Below are 20635 nucleotides of genomic sequence, written 5' to 3'. Positions count from 1 at the left end.
CTGTGAAAGCAAATCCCAATTAAAAACATTGTTTGTGGGGGATACCTCTACAAAGAATCCCATCTTTCTGAATATCTGCAGTTACTGGAAGGTTTCATTCCCTCCTTTTAATATTTTATAATTTTTTAATATTAATCCATGTAACTGCATACCTTAAATTCACAAGAGCAAAACAGCTGATGCTCATGTACAGGTAATCTCTCTCTATCTCTCTCTTAAATTCCTGAAGAATTACTGACATAGCTGACATTTTTGTTTACTTTTGGTTATTTATATTTCTATTTATTTTACAGAATTTGATTCAGAAACAAAAAGAGTTCAAGACATTCTTTCTGGAATGGAGAAACCACAGGTACGTGATCCTACATTACTACAGACACAAAAAAAAATAGTAAATGTGGTAAGTAGATTGTGTCACAACATAGTGGTGATTTCACAGAGGAGCACCTCTGAATTTTTTTTCCTTAATAGATGTTGCCTCTGAATATATCTAATTTATTTCACCAGGATACAGTCAGTGGGAATAAATTTGAAGCATCTTTTGTGCTTGTGGGTATTTGTGGGCTCTGCCCACTGCAGGAATTGCAGCAGTCGCCTGTTGCCAGGGGGGACAACTCCCAGAATTCATACTGTGATGGGGAAACCAGCGCGCTGGAGTGATTTACATAGCTCCTACCCCATCTCCCCTGGGTTTAATTTTATTTGGCATGAGCAATTTCTGTCTGTAATAATGATTAAATTAAGATAATTTTAGTATTCAATGGCAATTGCTATATTCTACGTTTGTCTGAGCCATGAAAGCATGTGAATTGTAATGGAAATTGAATCACCGTGGTGGGTGTGATCACAGTCAGGGAAGGCTATTAATAAATCTGGTTGTGAGACCTTTGAACGTGATGGTTTTCCTAGTTTGATGTGTCAAGTGAAAACCAGATGGGTGTTGCGGATCTAAATGAATGGTCCAAGCAGGCACGTGGAGAAGCAGCCACGAGGCAGAAGGTTGTGCTCTGGGAGTTTGATCTCCTGTACTCTGTCAGGGCTCAGGCCTTTCTCTGACCACCTGGAGAGCTAGCGAACAAGCAAGCAAACTAAAAAAAAAAAAAATAGCAGTTGGAAAGCTCATCTAAAGACTGGGTTTGGTAGGAACTTGGGTAGATGCTGATATAAGAAGTCCTGCAATGGGAGCGTGAAGGGGTGGCAGCTCCTTAGATGCAGAAGTGGCAGAGCTCAGGAAGAGGCAGGTGTGAACACAGGCTGGGTTTTATTTGTAGGATCTGTTCTCTTGGGTGCTTTTGGTCTGAATAAATACAAAAGATGTTCAGTCTTAAATCACTCAGTCAGTAGGTGTTGGATCCTACTGTCATGGCATCTACGAGAGCAGGTTCAAAACCAGCCAGAATCTAAACCAGAGCTGCCGAGGTGATAAATGCCAGGGGGCTACAGCCCGAGTTTCTGTTTGCAAGAAGGGAAGTTCCTCTATTTCATGTAGAAACAAGTGACAGTGCTAAGCTGAAGACTTGAGAGAAGAGTTTCTGGAGGATCAGAAAGGAAGAAAGTGCACCTCACACAGAATTAGGCTAGTTTATTGTACAGAACGAGTCAATATTTCTGTATTGAGGACTACCTGGATGTTACTCACCTGGTAAAATGCCACAGCCAGGTGCCTTTTGCAAAGATCCAGAGACCCAGTGTGAAAAATGTGTGATTTCGTACTTGTATCTCTAGAGGTGAGGAGAGAAGCTATTTGGGCAGTTTGCAGGATTCCAAATTCTGTACAATTAAGCTTATGGGAACCAGAGCATTTAAAGTGGAGGGGAGCAAAAAACTAAAAATTGACAAAAATAATTTTCCTTGAATGACTTCAAAAATAGGATTTCTTTTTTTTTAAGGGAAAAAAACAAAACCCTAAAGCATGACAAATGCTAGTTCAATAATAATGACATTTAGTGAGAAGGTGCAGGGGATTATCTATTATTCTCTCTGTGACTTTGACATTTGTGATTAATTAAACTCATAGGAGTCTCACAAACCATTAATTGCTATGAATGATTATGTGTGTGTGGAGTCGGTGTTATATCTGATGGAAATACATCGTATTATGCATTAATAGTCAGCTGGGCTGTATTTCTTGGTAAGCCTTATGCCTATATGACTGAAAAATAAAACAATGTATAGAAAAACAATTGTGTAGAATGAAATGGCACAATTAAAATGAAAGGGCACAGAGCAGTAAGTCTGGTTTTGATAGTAGATATTGTTACCTGTTTGAGACGTGCAACCACACTGTAAATTTAATCACGGTTTTGACAGCACAAATTTTAAAAAGCAGCTTTTTGTTTTTCTCCCCCCTTGTGTCTGTATTTAAACTGAAATATATTTTTAATTTACATTATTGCAGACAAAGTAAGCATTCTCTAAAGCAAATACCTCGGTGAGGGAAGGGAAACTTGATTCTGGGTTTCAGAAGTGGTGGGGAGCCGAATCAGCAGGGAGACACCGCGGGTCCGCCGAGTCGGAGCCCAAACATTAGTTTGACTTTCCAAAAGGCAGCCCGCTCCCGCTGGCTCGATCTGCAGCGAAACTCATATTTAATCATCAGGATTTTTGCTTAAAATTGCAGGATTAGAGCCATAGTTTAAAAGCAAAATTTCGACCCGGTAATAACTGTGAATTCATTTGACCCCCAAGTCTTTCAAACATTGCCCTCGAGGGAGTAAATGAATGTTGCTTGCAGTGTAGTTCTCACACATACAATAAAACCCCGAACCACACGATGCCTGTGAATGCTAACCCGGAATTTGAAAGATAATGAAAGTTGTACAGAAACATTGTTCATTACCTGAAAGACGGGAAGGACCGATATTCATCAGCCTTGTAACCTTATTAAAGTAGTGCAGGAGTTGGGATTCTTTCCCAGGGGCTTTTATGAAATAATTATTTACACCACTGAGTTTTGATAGCGTAGAAAGCAGACATTTACTGTGTAAACTGAGAAGTTTTCAGAAACTAATTAACTGTGCTTTTCACCAGACATACAAAACTCCTTGTGGGAGAATCTTTTGTTAGTTCTCAGCTAAAAGGCCAAGCTAGTCCTGTTCAAAGCGAGCACAGTCATTTTGGGGACAGAAGATCAGGCTGGGGTAACTGGAAAGCAGCGCAGAGGTTCATCAGCCTGGCCAATGAAGAGGTGCTCTGGCTGCTTATATTTTGGTCAGGTGGAATTAGAGCAGCATTAAAGAACAATAAACTGTTTTTTTACTTGCAGCTGAGTATTTATGTCTACAAGTTTGATAGTGACATTAAGTCCACATTGAGATGTTAGCTGTGTTGTTCCTTACAGCACGGAGAAGAGCTGCTCTGGATCTCTGCAGCTCCTCACTATCTATGGAAAGGTGCTTGTTTTCCCAGTAAGTGAGAAAAGTTGGAGTTAAAGCTACTGAGCTGTTTTGCAAGTGACTGTTTGATATTCTCAGCGTATCATAACCCCATTCATTTAACTTTACCCTTTTTTATCGCAAAGCTAGTGCTTTCTGCTCCAGGTAGGAGTTCCTCAGTGAAGTTCAGTGGTGGCTTTGGCCATTAGATCAGGTAGTGAAGAGATACGCCTTTGGCTGGTGAACATGATACGATACGGTGCCTGTTAGCCAGTGCACAGCAGATAGGTTTATCTCTGTACAAATAAATCCGTGCCCAGTGCTCGTGCTGACGTGCACCGTGCTGTTCTGCTTTCTGTACCCAGGGAGTGTATAGATTTGCCTTTTCTGCCTTTTCTCATGCAGGCGGTGACCCCTCACTTGCTTCACTACACTCGCTGTGTGTACTCAGTGCAGCAAAGAATTGTGTTTAACGATTTCTGGTGTTTATTTTTAAACCCCCACCAGCAGTTAGTGTGTAGGTAACACCACCAAGGCAGGCCAGCAGCCACTCTCCACGCTCTACCAGTAAGAAGTTAATGGTGTAGCTGGAGCAGCTTAGCAACTGGGTTTGGACCTTTATCCTCTGCATAGAAATGTCTACACACTGACTTCAGAATAATAGTCCTAACAGTTCCTAGTGGTTAGTCCATAAGATACTTCTTATTTTAAGAAACTATAAAAGACCTAACTTTTTACAGATTGCTAAAGTTCATGAAAGGCCAGAGTTTTTGCCGTACACAGAACATATACGTGTGTCCCCGTGAGCAGTCATAGAGAAAAACATTTCAATAGAACATTGGCAGGATATCATGCCTCCAGCTCCAAGTCTGTCTGCATTTATGAAAAACAATTATGCAAGCATATTTCCATAATAAAAGAAACTCCGTGTTGATGGGCTGAGCTGGCATAGTAGTAATGTATGTTAAAAAAAAAAAGTCCATTTAAATCTCATTATCCAGTTTTCTAATCAAAATACTATTTTAAATACAGACTTCTAGCGCTAAATATCTTTGTCACAATTTCATTCACATACCTGTGTGTGTATATATATCTTAAAAAATTAAACTTATCTATCTTATTTGAATAGTTCAGGAGTCTTATAAGCTATCTATTCCTGTATCAGTTTTCACTAGACCAGGGTTTTGCAGCAAATAATGATTTCATAGCATCGGAAAAATGTGACCAGAGCAAGAAATCTCATGAAATTCATACAAGAATTTGCATGTTTGTATTTTCTTACCAAAAAAAAAAAAAAAGCTCAATACTACTTAAAACTTCTTGCCTTGCAACTTGTTTTTCACATCAGTTTGAAGAGAGGTTTTCTCTTTGGCAGGATTTAAGTGTGCTGCTATAAATTGAAATCTTTAACTTTTGAGAGCACGGTGTTTAAGTTAAGACAAGACGTTTTGTGGTGTCACCTACTTGTCAGTTTGTTATAAACAGATTTATGACTTGCTTAGAAAGTATCTGCTTGATATATGGGTGTCACGCACAACAGTTGCAGTGCTCTTCAGCTGTAAGTAATCTGTTTTCAAGTGAGCAGTTAAATATTCTCCATTATATAAAGATATCCAGAAGCTGGATTTGTAAACAAGCGGTCCCTGAAATCTGATTTCATTACCAAATCACTTAAGGGTAAGGTGTTTCAATTGTCTCAATAAAAGTGTAGGAAATGTGTACCTAAGCACCTGCATCATTCATCTTACACCTTCTAAAATAACAACATTTTGCTCTGTGTGTTGGAAAAATCTGTTAAAATAATAGAACCAGTGAAATTTGATGCGTAGGAGAAATGAATAAAGAATATAAAACCTTGTGCTTTGATTCCTCCTCATGGAGGCTAGGTTAAAAAAAAAAAAAAGTGTTTTTTACATTTTCACTACAATTAAGAAAGAAAAAAAAGTAGTAGTTTTCATTATGAAAAGTGGAGTTTGTGGCAGAGAGCTTGAGGCTATGGAGGCTTTGAGGCTTCCCTGGGCTTTTTTCAGAAGGTGTGCATGAAAATATTGTGCTGTCTTTCCAAGATAGCCAGTGCAACCATTGTTTTTTATTTCTTTTTCTTTAGAGACAGTGGTGGGGGGGGATGTTTTGTTTTTTTTTTTCTTTTTCTTCTTTCTTGGCTTGATAACAGAAGGCTGTTCTTTGGGAAGCTGCTGTTTGGTACGTGCAGCTGATGAATGATGCCTCCAGCACTGTGCCAGCGGGCTCTCCGGGTGAGAAAGGCAATGCTAGTTCTGTCAGCTCAGGCAGGCTAGAGGCATTTGAACCTGTGTTTCTAGAAGAATACAGCTGCACTGGTGGGGTGATAAAGTTGTTTTGGTGTTTCAGGTATTTTTTCTGTGCTTTATTAAAAGAAAATCCTCACCCGTCTGCCATAGAGGTGTTGCTGTAGAGCTGCACCCAGGGGTGCCTGTAGATCATACATGCAGCTTTTTTTCTCAAGGAAAAAAGTGATTGATTCACAATGTAATTTTTAATTGCCAAGTTAGACTTCTCTTAGGATTTTCTCTTATACTTTTGAGTCAGCGTAACCTTGTAGATTGAATTGGGATTTTTACTTATTTACAGTTGAATTATTACTGTTTCAAATTACAAGAAGGAACGGGATGACTGAAAAAGCCATCAGAGTTTTATTAGAGGATCTCCCTAACAAAAGCTTTAGAAAATAATTGAGTACAAAGCAATCTGTAGGATAAAGGCTTCATTTCACTTAGTTCACTTGCCTTCTGGCCGTGGCCACGGCAGCAGGTACCTCCAGAATGGAGTCCGAGCACCCAGCAAAGGATGCCTCACAATGATGAGCCAGCTCTTTGCAGGGGGACATCCCTCTCTATTCCTCATCTGTTAGAGATTAGTTTATGCCATGAACCTGTATTTTTGTTCGTGCTGTTGATGACCGTTTCTGCCCCTTTATATTTCACCTCTATCTCCAAAATTTCCTTTTTACAATAAATTGATTGTGAAGATGCGAGCAAAAAGCAAATGCAGGATAGCATTCTTATTGGAATTCAGAGTAACTGATGTTTCTTTTATAGGTTACAAATATTCAAGCAAGAACAGTTTTACTTTCCTGGTCACCTCCCGCCGGCCTTCTAAATGCAGATAGACACAACAATGGTTTGCCTTACACCTGTACCTATGAGGTTGCCTTATCAGATAAAGGGAGGGATGGAAAATACAAGATAATTTACAGGTAACAGTATCATTTTTACACTTGTGTTGCTCTCAATTTGTTGTTTTTGTTAGGAATACGTTCTCTTAGCTTTCCAGGGTATATTTTGGAATCCCCATTGGACACAGAATAAAGGTATGTTTGTGACACCTGGTAATTGCTCCCTCGCTGTCCTGTCAGCCCCCCTTGCTGAAGGAGCTTGGGGTGAGCGGGTTGAGTGCATGTCAAAAGGTCTCTAATTGCCTTCCCCAGCACGTGGCAGATCTTGGGTTCGATGCTGTCTCTCCCATTGCCAATGAAAAGGTTACTTTTTCTCTTATGCTAAATGTCAGAACCTTTCGTGGACACCATGCAGGCAGGAGAGCTGCCTTCCTAATGGGCTACATTTGTGTGGATGTACAGAATTAAGAGCAGTAAAGCTTGCTTTTTGAACTAATGAGCAAAAGTTGAGGGCTTTACTGCCTTGTAGAGTCTTAGATGAGCAGAGGAGGGAGCACAGCAATTAACAGGCTCTTATAGGCTCCCCAGAAAAACCCAAATACTTGGCTCTCAGCAGCCTTCAGTAAAAATTCTGAGGGATTTCTCTGTCCCTCCTTCCAGTGCTCCGCTGAGCTCATTCTGTGATCAAGTACATATGGTGTTATGCCTTTCCTTCTCCCTGCTAATGACATCAAGGATAGAAAATTTTGAGATGTGACCTGGGCTGTCATGGAATAGCTAATCCTTCCCAAATCTCATTAAATAGAGTCCAGGTGGTACAGCATTTATGGAGTTACCTCTCGAGACCAAACTATCTCCTTTCTTCATATGTCCTGTGAATTCGGGTATTCTTTCTGATATGCTAAAAGCAGGTCTGTGGGAACTGTCGTGGGCAATATAAAAAGAGTGTATTAAGCAGGGAAACACTGCCTGACTTTTTTGGGGGGTGGGTTTTTTTGGTATTTACTCTAGCTTTTTGTGAGCCAGTGTGAGCATCTCTATATTAAGCAGGGAAACACTGCCTGACTTTTTTTGGGGGTGGGTTTTTTTGGTATTTAGCTTTTTGTGAGCCAGTGTGAGCATCTCTGTATGTTAACATGTGCTGCTGAGCTCTTAAAATGGGAAGGAGACTTTCTAGTACTTCTTGTGCTTGCTGGTGTGATGGCTGCACATTTTCTCCTGATTATGAAATGCTGTGCATCTGTTTTAAAGCTGCTAGTAGTAATCTGTCTCCTGCTGCTGGCCAGGGTACAGCTGTTAGCTTAACGTGGGACGCTCCGTCACGAGCAGCAGTAATCATTATTACTACAGGCAAAAGAAGGTCTGCAATATGTTGAATACATTGTCTTTGCAATGAGGTGCGCTCCTTTCAGAGGGGAAAAAAATTAATTTGCAGAGCATTGGACTATATGAAAAAAAAAAAAAAGAAGTTTTTTTGATGGATTTTGGGCAGTCCAGCAGGCATGCGCTTTCCAGTTGATTTTGTTCTCTTGATTTTGAGATACCTCCCTATATTTGTCCCAACTATCTTAGGAAATATTTATGCTAAACTGAGAATTTCCTTGTTTCCAGTATTTTAATAAAATCATGAATAAGCCAAGCTCTTACATGAGATGGCTATTACTTATTAAGCACTGACCCGTAGCTTAATCTTCACAGAATTGGCAACACATGACTGAGCCTAGCATTCATTTACCAGGAAACAAACCAGAAGGAAAAAGAATAGCCCTAACTATGTTGGCTAAATTTGAAATTTATAATAGATTATATGCTGTTTTTTTCCTAAAATGTCTGAATCTCTGTGTTTTTACTTTTCTTGGTATTGAAAGAGATCTGGGTCCAGCTGTTAGAGCATTAATTAAAGGTCTCCTTGCTGTGGTCCTCACAGAAAATGTGGTTCTGGAAGAGAAAGCAAATAAGTGAAACAATTGTGCAACAAACTGTACTTTTTCCTCTGAAGTTCAATGACTCTCACTTTTTATGAAGTATTTTGAAATAGCGAGTGTGCAGAAAATACAAAATTAATGTATCGATTCTGCTCCTTTCAACTCTGGGAGGGTTGAAAAATACAATGAACTTTGTGCAAATATCAACAAAATGTAAGCATAGCATTGAAATAAACCCATATAGCCAGTTCACTGTATACACTGGGATGATACCTACATTTCTGGTATGTATATGGAGCTTCATAAAGTTCTCACGAAACATGAAGTGTGTTGACAAATTGTTGGTATATTGTTCACTACTATTTTTCTGTGGTGGGATGTCTTTTTCTTCTTTGAAACCATAATATGAGGGAAAATAGTCACTGGAAAATCACTAGCTGTGCTAAGTGTGCTACTGCTTTTCATAATTTATTGATTTTGTTGGTTTGGGGCTTTTTTTCCTGCAGTGGAGAAGAATTAGAATATAACCTGAAAGACCTTAGGCCAGCAACAGATTATCATGTCAGGTGAGTTAGTATGACTATAATGTCACTTGAATATTAACTCTTCAATTATATGAGAATAAATGTGAAAGTTTTTTTATCTAACTGTACAGCACAGCTCAAGGATTTCATGGTCACCTCTCTAGGGTTGGTTTAGTTTTTTTTCAAGTAGCTTCTAAATATTTTCTGGTGGATTTTATCTCAGATTTTAAGTAACGAGAGTGGTTTTTGAACAATACATTTTCTGTTATGTTGTTATTATTGCTAGAGTAAGAGGAAAAAAGACATCTACATATCTTTATTTCTGTCTAGATGTATTATAGACCTGGAAGTGCTTGTGTAAGAAAGTGGGATACTGCAAACTTCTTAAAAATTTTGACTCAAGCAACTGGCATTTCTTCAGTTATTGTAACGTAGGTGTGCTAGCACTGAAAGTACTCCAGCACAGTTTCTTCCTAAATACTCCTTACTCTGTGAAGTAAATCTGCCAATTACAGACCCATCTGACCATAGTAATTGCTGTATTTATGAAAAAAAAAAAAAATATATTCACACTGGCCTGTTGTAGTATTTTCAGAGCATATTTCTCTTTGATTCTAAAAATGTGTTTTACACATTTATTAACTATTAACACATTCTTGGTTTTGCTCACTGATGTTTTTAACACCGTCTGTGGTGTTATCTGCTCATGTTGCTTTTTTTTTTTTCAAGACTTTGCCTATGAACCTAGGCTTCAAATTCACATCCTGTTCATTTATGCTCAATATCCTTTTAAAAAAAAAAATCCTTTCACTCCTGTCTATTGTTTCGTTCTGTTTTTCCAGACGAGGGCTAGGTTTGGTGTACCTTTTTCACATCTAGGCTGCTATTGTTTGTATTTAAAGAACAAACACTTTGCTTCTGAGCTCTAGAAAAGACCAAGCACCAAAATGTGTCTGTCTTGCTCTGATACTATAGCTTCTTTTTCTTTTTGAAGCATACTTTCTAGTGGAGCCGTAAAATGAACTTTTCACGTAGAAACACAAGACCAGATTTAACTTCTTGTAAATAAGTAAAAGACCCAGGCTCCCAGGTTGGGCAGTAGTCCCAGCCCTAGCAGCAGCAAATGGATGGCAGCAAGGAGGAGAAAGTTGTAAAACACTCTGAGCTTCCTACTGTAAGCAACAGAGCATCATTTTTAAAGCCAGCGTCAGTCAGGCGAGCGATCGCCACACGCAGCGTTGAGATCTCCTGCCATTTTCAGGGATATGGGGGTATTTGCCCCATTGCCTGGCTGACTTCTTTCTCCCTACCTACAGCTCCCTCCTCCTCCCTGCAGGTTTGACAAATTAGAAATAATTTGTGAACAAGTTGGCAATAACTTTTTAAAAAAAAAACCCAAGTGACTGCCCAATATAAAAGTCAGGCTTAAAAAGCAGCAGCGTGTGTTTGTGGTGGAGGAACTGAGGCTGAAAAGGCCGGCTGTTTGATTTGCACAACAGGTTTTTTTTCTGCACTGAAACCACGTTAAGTATTAACGACTGCGAAGAAATAAATCTGTTGAGTTAAGACATTTATGTGACTCAGCAGATCGCCCTGGGTCTCCTTAACCTTGGCAGCATCTCTCAGGGCTTCGTCTCTGCACAGACAAGCTGCTTGCGCTTGGTCCTGCCCTGCTGGGCCCCAGGCACCCAGGAGAACCTGGTTTACTCTGAGTCTACCTCCTGTGTTTCTTCATGTAGTAGTGTTTTGGTACCTGCAGAGGTGACTGTGCTCAGTGTTTCAATGACTTGCAGAAGATGCTTGTTCAGCTCATTTTCACATGGTTGTATTCCTCGATGGTGTGTGTTTGATGCTTGGCTACGCTGATTTCCGGCACACGTACGTACCACTTGCCATATGCAGACTCAATTAATTAATTGCACATGTTTTCACTCCTGACTGCTAATGGGTGATGGGTAAAGCAGCACTACAGCAGTTCTTGTGAACCTCCCCCATAAGGTTTGATTCTATGTAGGTGGCCATTGTACATAAATTACTCTTATCTACTGAAAACAAATTTAGAAATTGCCCTTTCTTACACTCTGCATTCAAGTACACAATAGCTACAGCCAGCTCAGAGGTCATTGTCTGGTCATGGTTTGAACGGTATTTTGAGTAGAAGACTTCCGATTTGCACTTTTCTTTTGCTGCATGGAAAATGTGAATGGAAAAAATAACATCATTAATTTTTCAGAGAAAATCACCTTGTGAGGAAGTGCTCAACTATATTGTATTCGCTTTCCCACGTTATTTAGTATTGTGTATCCCCCCCTCCCCGTGCTGATTTCTAGAGGATTTGCCTGAAATCAAATTTGCTTTGAAGATTTTTAGTTATCAAAGTAATGTAATTACTAATTCATGGAGGTCCAGGAAGTGTTGACACCTGAGCTGTGTTGGAGAAGCTTGTACCCATGGAAGGAGACCAGCAGTTTCTACCACTCAATGTGGCACATGTGAATCCAGTGTAAACCAGGCATTCAAATTCATACCTTTTCCTCCTGAGTTCATACTGTCTGTTGTATTGTGAAGAAGATTTTAGCACAGTGTGTGAAAGTCTGGCAGTAGGCAAGGAAATAGCGGTGGAAAGAAAAGATTATGATGATAACTTGGTGGTCTGTGGGAGTATTTGCACAAAACACTGTTCCTCTTCAGCTATGAATTTTTTTTCATACTTGTATCAAGTGAAGTAGAATAACGATAGGCACTGGTCTGTGAGAAATCTATCATTAGTGGACAGTGTCATGGATGCTTTGGTAATCAAATACTGTGGCTGAGGCAGTACTGTCTCATCTTGTAGCTGTCAGCAAATTTATAACCCATTTGAATATTGTTTCCAGGGTATATGCAATGTACAACTCAGTAAAGGGATCCTGCTCAGAGCCAGTCAGCTTCACCACTCACAGCTCAGCACCAGAGTGTCCCTTCCCACCCAAACCCTCGCACAGGACCAAAAGCTCCTTGACCTTACAGTGGAAGGTAAGTGATGCTTGGATCGGGCAAGAAAGCAGAGGAAAATAGTTAACCAACAGTGAGCATAACCGTTGAAAATAATTGCAAGCTGAGACAGTCATTTTTCAGTAAGGGACTTGAACTTGCTGTGCTCTGACAAATCCCTCCCCAAGCACTGACTTGACTGTAAAAACGTGTGTGTTTCATTATGTCCAGCTTCTTCTCGGTGTGCCTTAAGAGGTTGCCAAGCTGTGTGCAAACCCCAAGCTTTGATTTCACTTTAAACTGTAGTCATTTGCCTGGAGGGGAAGTAGTTTCCTCTTATTCCCAGAATCACTTTTTGTTTATTTTTTGTTCATAGGCACCCATTGATAATGGTTCAAAAATCACCAGCTACCTTCTGGAGTGGGATGAGGTAAGTAATGACTAGTTGAAATAAATACATAAATGAATGGCATTCAGACTTTACAAGGATTTGCTGAGTAAAGAAAAATAATTAAAAACAGGAGAAAGTAGGACAATGAAATTGTGATGGCATTAGGTGAAGAGCTGGAAAGGTGAAAGGGACAGTGGGAGAAAATCTTTTCACTTTTCATTCAGTGTATTTTATGTGGAGACAACTACTTCTGTACTCTTGAAATCTAACTCTTTATCGCTCATTTGGTGTACTTTATTTGTTCATTAGCACTACTTATTATTTGGTTACTTGTGATATATCTTAAAGTTCTGTTTGTCATATCTTTCTTCTGGATTCTGTCTGGGTGAAGGACAAGAGACATGATCCTGTAGCCCTTTCTCCAGATAATGTATTCAGGGTCAAAAGAACAGTGTCCTTTACATAGTGGTAATTAGTCCCCTTCCAGACACAAAAGGCAGTAAGTTCTCTGTCCCAAATATCTTACATCTTTAGTGAGCAGAGTGCTGTCGAGGAGAGTGCCAAAAGCAGGAGATGTGGAGTATTTGCTGTGGGTGGGTTCTGGTTGTGAGTCCTTCCTCCATCCCCTAATTCCTTTCTACTTTCCTTTCCACTTTCCTTTCCATTGTGCAAACCTTATTTCTGTAGAAAGCATGAGTCAGTGAGTATCATCCTTGAAAGAAAAAAAATATATATTGAGAGACAGAAATGGCTTGGGCAACATGTAAAGGAAAAAAAGTGATGAGTCAGGAAATGCAAAGTGTGAAGAGTGTGTACAACTAAATTCTCTGTAGTTGTACAGTCCTAAGAAACGTCTCTTACGGTTTTTAGTGTCTAAAAATAATATTCTAAAGGGAGTATTCTGTTAGGAATAGTTTTCCATCATTTCACTAGTAATGTGTTCCCAGATCATTCTGCTCCATGTTGGCCGTTTGGAACCACTCTGTGCAAACATTTATTGTATGCAGTATCACAGCAAGGAGGGTCTACATGTTGAGAAACCTACTGAGCTGAACTGAAATTAAACAATAATTTCAGAATGGCATGCTGTCAGTCTCTGCATAATAGAAGGGGAAAGGTCATCAGTGAAGAAGAACAAAGCAGAGTATAAGGTCTGGGAAAGGAGATTAAAAAGACATTTCTCCAAAAGAACGGGCCAGGATGATCCCATTACACCTTCAGTGACACCTTGACTGTGCAGTTGTGATCTCTTGAAAGGCTTCCAGTAACGTGGAGCCATGGAAACGTAACAGCACCGAGCAGTGAAGTGGTGGAAACGTGAATAATTCCAGCCTGCAAAGGGAAGGGAAGAGGAAGGAGACCAACAACAGATACTTTTAACGTTAATTCTGTCCACATGGAGCGAGTCTTAATTTTGGATATATGTTAGGCAATTCTAAAATGTTTTTGTCCTTTAATACTCTGTATATACCTGGAGTTTTGTCTTCAGGAAGAATTGTTATGATGTCTGTTTTTCGCAGTGCAAAAGTAGTTTGGTTTAGGTTAGCTCATGTACCACTGGGGAAGAATGAAGGCATCCTGATTCCCTTAGTCTTATCTATTTTAATTACCTTGTTTTCTCAGTAACAATCCTGAAATCTGAGATCCTAGTGGATAGCTAGCCAGCAAAGATGAAAGAATAATGGCCCTGCACAAATTAATTTGGTACATCTCCAGTGGTTTGACAAGACTCCTGACTGAAACATAGTTTTCTGGTAGTAAGATGGAATCTGAAAAATTTTTTCCTCTGATATGAGACAGCAATGCAATTTTGAGTTGCTGATTTAAAACTTGCTATTAAGACTTATTAAAGAAAAAGTCTGTGCCTGCATCTCCAGGAGCCTCACCTACCTGTGACAGCGAGCTCGGCAAGCTGTTCCACTCACTTTTTCATGTGCCATTGCAAGTTGTGCCTCTGACATGGGGTGCAGTGAGCGACCAGAGTTATGACACCCAAATACAAAAGACAATTCTCTTGCAATGCCCTGTACCCTCGCACTTGGTTGTGTAAACTCCACGTAAGCAAAAGCACTAACTTTTTTTACAATGCCACACTGTGTCCCGGTGAAATCAAGAAATAAATACATCAGGGAAGAGGAGAACGCTTGCCAGGCAACGGCGAAAACTCTGCCAGATCTCAGCTAGAGCGACATTCATTAGCTACAGGGCACAGAATAAAACATAAACATGGGAAAAGCGGCGATCAGAAGGAAATTAAATTGTGGCTGCAGAGCAGAGAGGGCTTTGCATGAGTGGAGAACAAGAAATCTATCCAATGATAAAGTTAGGAAAACACCCTAAAATGACAGTCTGCTTGAGAAGTTGAGTCCCTTCCTAGGGAGGGATCTCGTGGCAGTGAGCTGTGGAAAGCCCTCACAACACAGAAGCGACAAGCAGATCCTGGAACAGTCATGCAAAGGCTGCACCCTCAGACTACGGAAACAGAATTGGCATTGGGCACGGGAGATGTGGGGAGGGTGGAGGTGGTGGGGCAAGCGCGTCTGATGTAACCCAGGCACGCTGGCGTGTTCCCTCCACTCAAGCCGTGCTCCCTGCTCCCACCAAGGAGTGGGTAACAGGCTGTCCCTCTCTGGGACAATTCAGATCTTGGAGCATGTCAGATGCTCAACAGTATCTCAGCTACTACCTCTTGTATTTACAGGGCACAGGCAGAGTTCATAGCATCTAAAATGCTGCCAGGAGTGTAGGTGGTGTCATTCGTTTATGCAAAAAAATAAACGAATGCTGTAAAACGACAGCAGAAGTGGCATGTTTTCCAGCCTTCGGATTAGGTGAGGTTGTCAGTTGTAGCAAGAGGGCAGCATCTCATTTCTCCATGGCTGGGGAGTCCCGCAGAGCTGGGGTGCTGCTGTGCCAGCCGGGTGTGAGGGGTTCTGCCCAGGTTCCTGAGTGCTGTGCTCCTCAGCAAGCCCTGTGCCACCACACCTATCCTGCTTCTCTGGAGGATCACTCAAGGGGCTGGAGAAAAGGGTTTGGGGCAGGTTGGGTTTTGGGTTTTGGTTGTTTGTTTGTTTTTTATTTATTTTACTGTATCTTGCTGAGAACAGATGCAGTATACTGATCTCATTCTCTGGTTTAGCTGTCTTGTCTCATACATACATAGTTCACAAATTTTCTCCCACCTCATTTGATGAGCTTTCGATGCAACCCAAATGAGTCGTGTTTGTTTCTTCACTAGAATTAGGTGTGTTGTATTCTTTGATGAATACAAAATGACCTACTTTGATGAAGAGAAGGTTATGCTGCTTAATATGTGCCACCCCTATGCAGCTGCTTCTTCTTGTTCTGCACTTTAGTTGTGTGTTTTAGAGTTTTTCCTGACTCTGGAAAATAGAGTAAATAGATAAAACTATTCCTGTTACTCCACCTTTTTTTTCCTTCCAGTTTGGATTGATTTGTTTGTAATGTGAATGGCGTTAAATGTTACTTAAAAAAATGCAAATACTTTCTTTTTCAGTACTTTCTCAGACATAGGTCTTTGAATTATAGTTGTAATGTCTTGGTAATGAACTGTGTTAGCTTAAAATGCATGAAAAACCATTACAATCTTCATTCTTTAGCAGCAGAGTAAGAGATCATATCAGTGAGTTGTCACTCGGATTAATTGGATTTACACTAGCAAAGTTTCCACTGACTTCAAAGGAGTTAGGATCAGCCCCTCTTCACAGGTATTTTGGAATTCAGTACACCTGAATGCCTGCACCTCCCATGCTGGCACTGGCAATAGTCCAGCAACAAAATCAGTTAAAACTAGTAATTAAGGAAAACTCCACCTTCTGGCTCTTTTTTGTATGAACTTTAGAAACCTGAACTCTTTGACCTTACAATACTGAACTAGTCAATTGATGACTTCGTGCCAGGATTGATTATTCAGGGTAAGCAAAAAGCTAATTGGAAAAAATAGTATTTAAAATATACCAAACAGAAGACATCCCTGTAAGGCAGGTGATGCTCTCTCCTGATGCTAGTGTTTGTGAAAATCAGTAAACTGAAACTGCATGGAAAATGCCGCTGGCACTGCCGTAAGAATCAGGCCTTTGTTACTAATTAGATGTGAATTGATCATTCTGTGGTTAAGTGGTAGTAAATAGAAGTTTCTCTTGTGCGTATGGATAGCGGGAGTAGCCTGTTCATTCTCCAGGGGAAAGTGGAGGACAGTTCCTGAGCCAGAGACAAGGACATCCCTCTCCTGCGGTGTGTGTTGCTATTTTGTGTATAACTCAAAAGCAACTTTAATTCTGATCCAGTGAACCTCTCATTCGAATTTGCTCAAGAGACAGATACAATACCACACTACTTAGTGATTTGGTGATGGAGAGTTAATAGTTAAGTGTATATATAAGGATAAATGGAGATAACTTTGTTCTGCTACAAAGTTTTAAACTTTTCAAGGCTAGCAGAGGTGTGCTCATTTATACTAGCTGACAATCTGCACCATGGTGGCCCACCAGAATTTGGATACACGGAGCTCCACAGTCATGCTTGGACCTGTGTTTGTTCACCTTCCTGCCCTCTCGATCTGTTTGGTGCCTGTGCTGCTCCTAGGAGACATGCAAGAGGAGAGTCTTGGATAAAATTGGGTTTTGTGTATATTTTAGGGATGTTTCATAGGTCCTATTCTGTCTTCTAAAGGTTTGTATATATAGAAAATTCAGTCGCTTGCATAGGAGCCTGCACAGTAAATGCTTTGCAGAGATATTAGGGTGTGTTGTATTAATTGTTGACAGTTTGCTCCACAGCTTTGTGTCAGATTGCGTATCAGTCTGTTGCTTTTTATTGCCAATATGAACCAAACACAGCAGTTAACGCTGCCATGGCCTGCAGCAGATTGCCACCTTGCCTCCTGGTTGCAGATCTGATGCTGGCAGCTTTTATTCAGTCATTTGCTGTGAGGTCTTGTGAAGGGCTGTGCTTTATTTCTACATCCACTCTACCTGCAGTGGCCAATTCCTTCTTTTGTGTTTATTTACTAGGTCTGCTGCAGGGAGTGCAGTCAACAATCCATTTAAAACCTCATAACCCTTGTCTCAATAAACTGTATCTCCAAGATAAACTTAAGCACTCACTTTTAAGTGAGTGTGTAGCTTGAAATATAGTTGAAATAGCAGGCAATCCTCTTAAAAATGATGTTAAAATGCTGGGTTATAGTATTGAGCAAATTCTAGTGCATTTGTTGAGCTGAATTGTTCTTGTTTCCTCAGGCAGGCCCTGATGATCATCACAGTATGGGTTGTCCTTGTGAAGAATAGAGAATGCAGGCTGGAGAAACCAGGGCTAGTGAAGAAGTCAGACAGTGTCTGCTCTCCCTCTGAAATTTGTGGATTAGAAATATTTGCGGAAATGATACAGTATATTTTAAGCAACTTACGAAACATTATTTAAAGGATTAAAACTTGGATGCCGAGTGGACAAAGAATAGGAGAAGGATTCTGGGAAAGCTGTAAGACTCTTGGGTGGCAGCCAGTACCAGCCTGCCAGTTGTTCCTGTCTATAATTATGCCAGCATTAGTGCTTTCATATTTTTTTTTAAGAGCAGAGAGACTATTTCCAGGCTATTAATGCCAGGATAATTAGAAATATCGGCCAGCCTCTCCAATTAGTGCCAATAGAATCCGAAATACCAGCCAGTCTGAGTAATATACCGGTCAGTCTCTGAGCCAGTCTGAGGAATGTACAATACCAGAAAAATATGTACAATATCAGAATTTGGACTGTTCCAAACGTCAGTGTTTGGCAATCTTTGCAAAGTTTTAACCCAGCAATTTGTGACAAATTGGAGTTTCCTTGATCCATTCCTCTCAGTTCAGGCACTGGGCTGCAGGTGAGATTTTCCATGACTTTCTGTTTTAATCAGCCATCGCTCTTCGTCAGTTTGTCAATCAAATCCTTAGCATTTGGTCACTTTGTTCTCCTGGAGAAAACACATAGGAAAAGTATAATAAAGTACATGCTTAAGCAGAAAACAAAAAGAGGTTAAATGTTTTCAAGTGGTTTTCAAATAGTGAAGTCATTAAAGAGTTTGAGAAAAAATAATTTAATGTATCTAAAACTATAACAGAGAGTTTACATAGGGTGAAGAAAAAAATCTATCCTTAGTAGTCCTGCACTGATGAATGCATAGTTTACTGAAGCATAAGATTACTAATTAAATTTTTTTATAGTCTGGTTTTTAAATATGATATTGCTGAGCTGGGAAGTATGATGACCTATTATTTAATTTTTATCCAAAAGGAGTTTTATCATTTAACTCTGTATCTAGGGATTTTAGGTAATTTCATCATTTACAAAAGACTTCTACTTTAAGATTCATGATTCTCTTCCAATTCCACCCCTTAATTTACTTGGGCTATACAGTAATGTTACAGCTGGAGCAGGTGGGTGACGTTGAAGATTGTGTATAAAACCAAGTTCTGGAACAAGTGTAGGATCACACTGTATAAATAAAAGTCAGTTACAGCTGTTTGCCAGTGTGCTGAATGTCCTTTCAGCGTCTCCAGATTGTTGTGCCGTGCTGGTGGTCTACGTGATCTTTTCTAGCTTGATAAACACATCTTGGAGATTTCCTACAAACATTTTGTGGAGTTCTTCCTTCTGTGTTGCGATATAAGTGAAAAGAGGTGGAAATTGATAGGGACTGGAGAATGGACCAGTGAAAAATGTATGTCCTACTTGGGCATTGTTGAAATCTTTAATGATGAAGTGATATATTGACCATGGACAAAGAAGGGTGGATGGGAGGACAGACAGAGCTGAAGGAGGCAGCAGCAGCTGAGGCTGTTGGCTGCAGTGAGGGACACCTGTATAAATAATTTTCTTTATAGTCTCCTTAGGTGTAGAAACATCGTGTCTTCTGTCAAGCTGGTGTATATCAGGTGAAATAAGTAGGTTTGTCTACGGGTAGATGTTAATTTTACCAAGATAAAGTAAAAATTAAAAATTGTAGAGACAGGTGCCAAAAATAATAAACAGCAGAACAGAGCTCTTGCACCAGAAGAAGTTGTGGAGCTGGGTATAACTATCTCCTGCACCAGTCTGAGCACATGGGTGTGCTTTGCTGGGCTGGTGTGCTTCGGGGTATTTTGTAATGTTATTGTCCATTAATTCTGCATTCAGGTTTTTAAATTAAACCTCCTTTAAACTGCTTCAAATCAGATAAATATTATTTATGTATAATTGAGCAGTCCAGGCCCTTTCTCCTGAAACATTTCAAAGTGACCAATTCCCATCTGTGGCATAGTGTGAGACCAGTTGTTCTTCATCATCTTGGGGTCTCTGTCCTACAAGAAACTCGGTTTTGTTTTTACCCTGCTGCATACCACATTGGATTGGGTTGAAAAGGGTTTCATTGTGGTTTAAACGTGGCAGGGAGAGAGAGAACTTCTGAATGTTCCTGTCCTTGGCCGTGCTGGTTTGTATGGGATGTGCCTGAGGAAGAACTTGGGAGCCAGAGAGGTGTCTCGATACCCTCTCTTGCTGCTGCCCCATCTTGGCTTTGCCAGGGCTCATCATTGCTTCAGGTCATGTTGATGTGAAGCTCCTGTAAAACATACCTCTGACATCCAAGTTCCTTAACAAAGTTGCATGCTTTCCAACAAATCCTCTTTGCTTGTCGCGTGCTGCTTGCTCTGAGCAGTGGGATGGCTACAGAACCCGGCACATTAAATATTCCTCTGTGATGAGTAAATCTCTTCTGACCTTGAGAGCCTGGGGCTGAGCACAGGGTCCACCCAGGCTGGTCCCCCTGGGCAGCAGTGGCTGGGGGTTGGCGGTGGCTGGACGGTGGGGATCGAGAGCCCTCTTGTGGGTTAGAGCATTTCTGAAGGACCAGGGATGGCTTATGTGGGATTCGAGGTGCAGAGGGAAGCGCTTGCAAGAAATGTTGGTTGCAGTTTTCCTGTGCTCTGGTAGATTCAGAGATTTAATTTCACCTTGAACTTGCATGATTTTTTGGTTAATGGGTAGGAAAAATTGCACTTCAAGTAGGATGACAGAAGCTGTAGATACATCACATGAAGATAAGAATCTGAAAAGAGGAGGAATCTTGACAGCAAACTGACTGTGTTGATCTGTATTATTTTAGGTATCAATGCTGTCAGTGACTTCCACAGCTTTCTTTGCACAGTACCTGTATGAAAGCACCTAATTCTAATACTATTTAACAGCACTTGGTAAAAATAAGAACCGTGTGGTTTTGTTTCATAGCTATCTGATTACAGATCGCTCTCTTTCTAGGG

At 40.4% G+C, this 20635-nt stretch overlaps 1 protein-coding gene across 1 annotated transcript in view; it reads left to right on the top strand.

Annotated features, from left to right (window-relative positions):
- Positions 1-295: 295 nt before the first annotated feature.
- Positions 296-20635, top strand: part of FNDC3B (fibronectin type III domain containing 3B) — a gene marked incomplete at its 3' end in the record, with an annotated part of 60306 nt that continues 39966 nt past the window's right edge. Inside the window, exons 1-6 of the mRNA XM_010172565.1 lie at positions 296-352; positions 6452-6609; positions 8960-9019; positions 11854-11992; positions 12327-12380; positions 16543-16548. Coding sequence (XP_010170867.1) covers positions 338-352; positions 6452-6609; positions 8960-9019; positions 11854-11992; positions 12327-12380; positions 16543-16548 — 432 coding nt within the window. The remainder of the gene's footprint in view (positions 353-6451; positions 6610-8959; positions 9020-11853; positions 11993-12326; positions 12381-16542; positions 16549-20635) is intronic.

The sequence above is a fragment of the Antrostomus carolinensis genome, unplaced genomic scaffold (assembly GCF_000700745.2).
Source record: "Antrostomus carolinensis isolate BGI_N321 unplaced genomic scaffold, ASM70074v2 scaffold7227, whole genome shotgun sequence".
Lineage (NCBI taxonomy): Eukaryota > Metazoa > Chordata > Aves > Caprimulgiformes > Caprimulgidae > Antrostomus > Antrostomus carolinensis.
The sequence above is the reverse complement of the archived record's forward strand: the minus strand, read 5'-3'. Positions and strand labels throughout refer to the sequence as shown.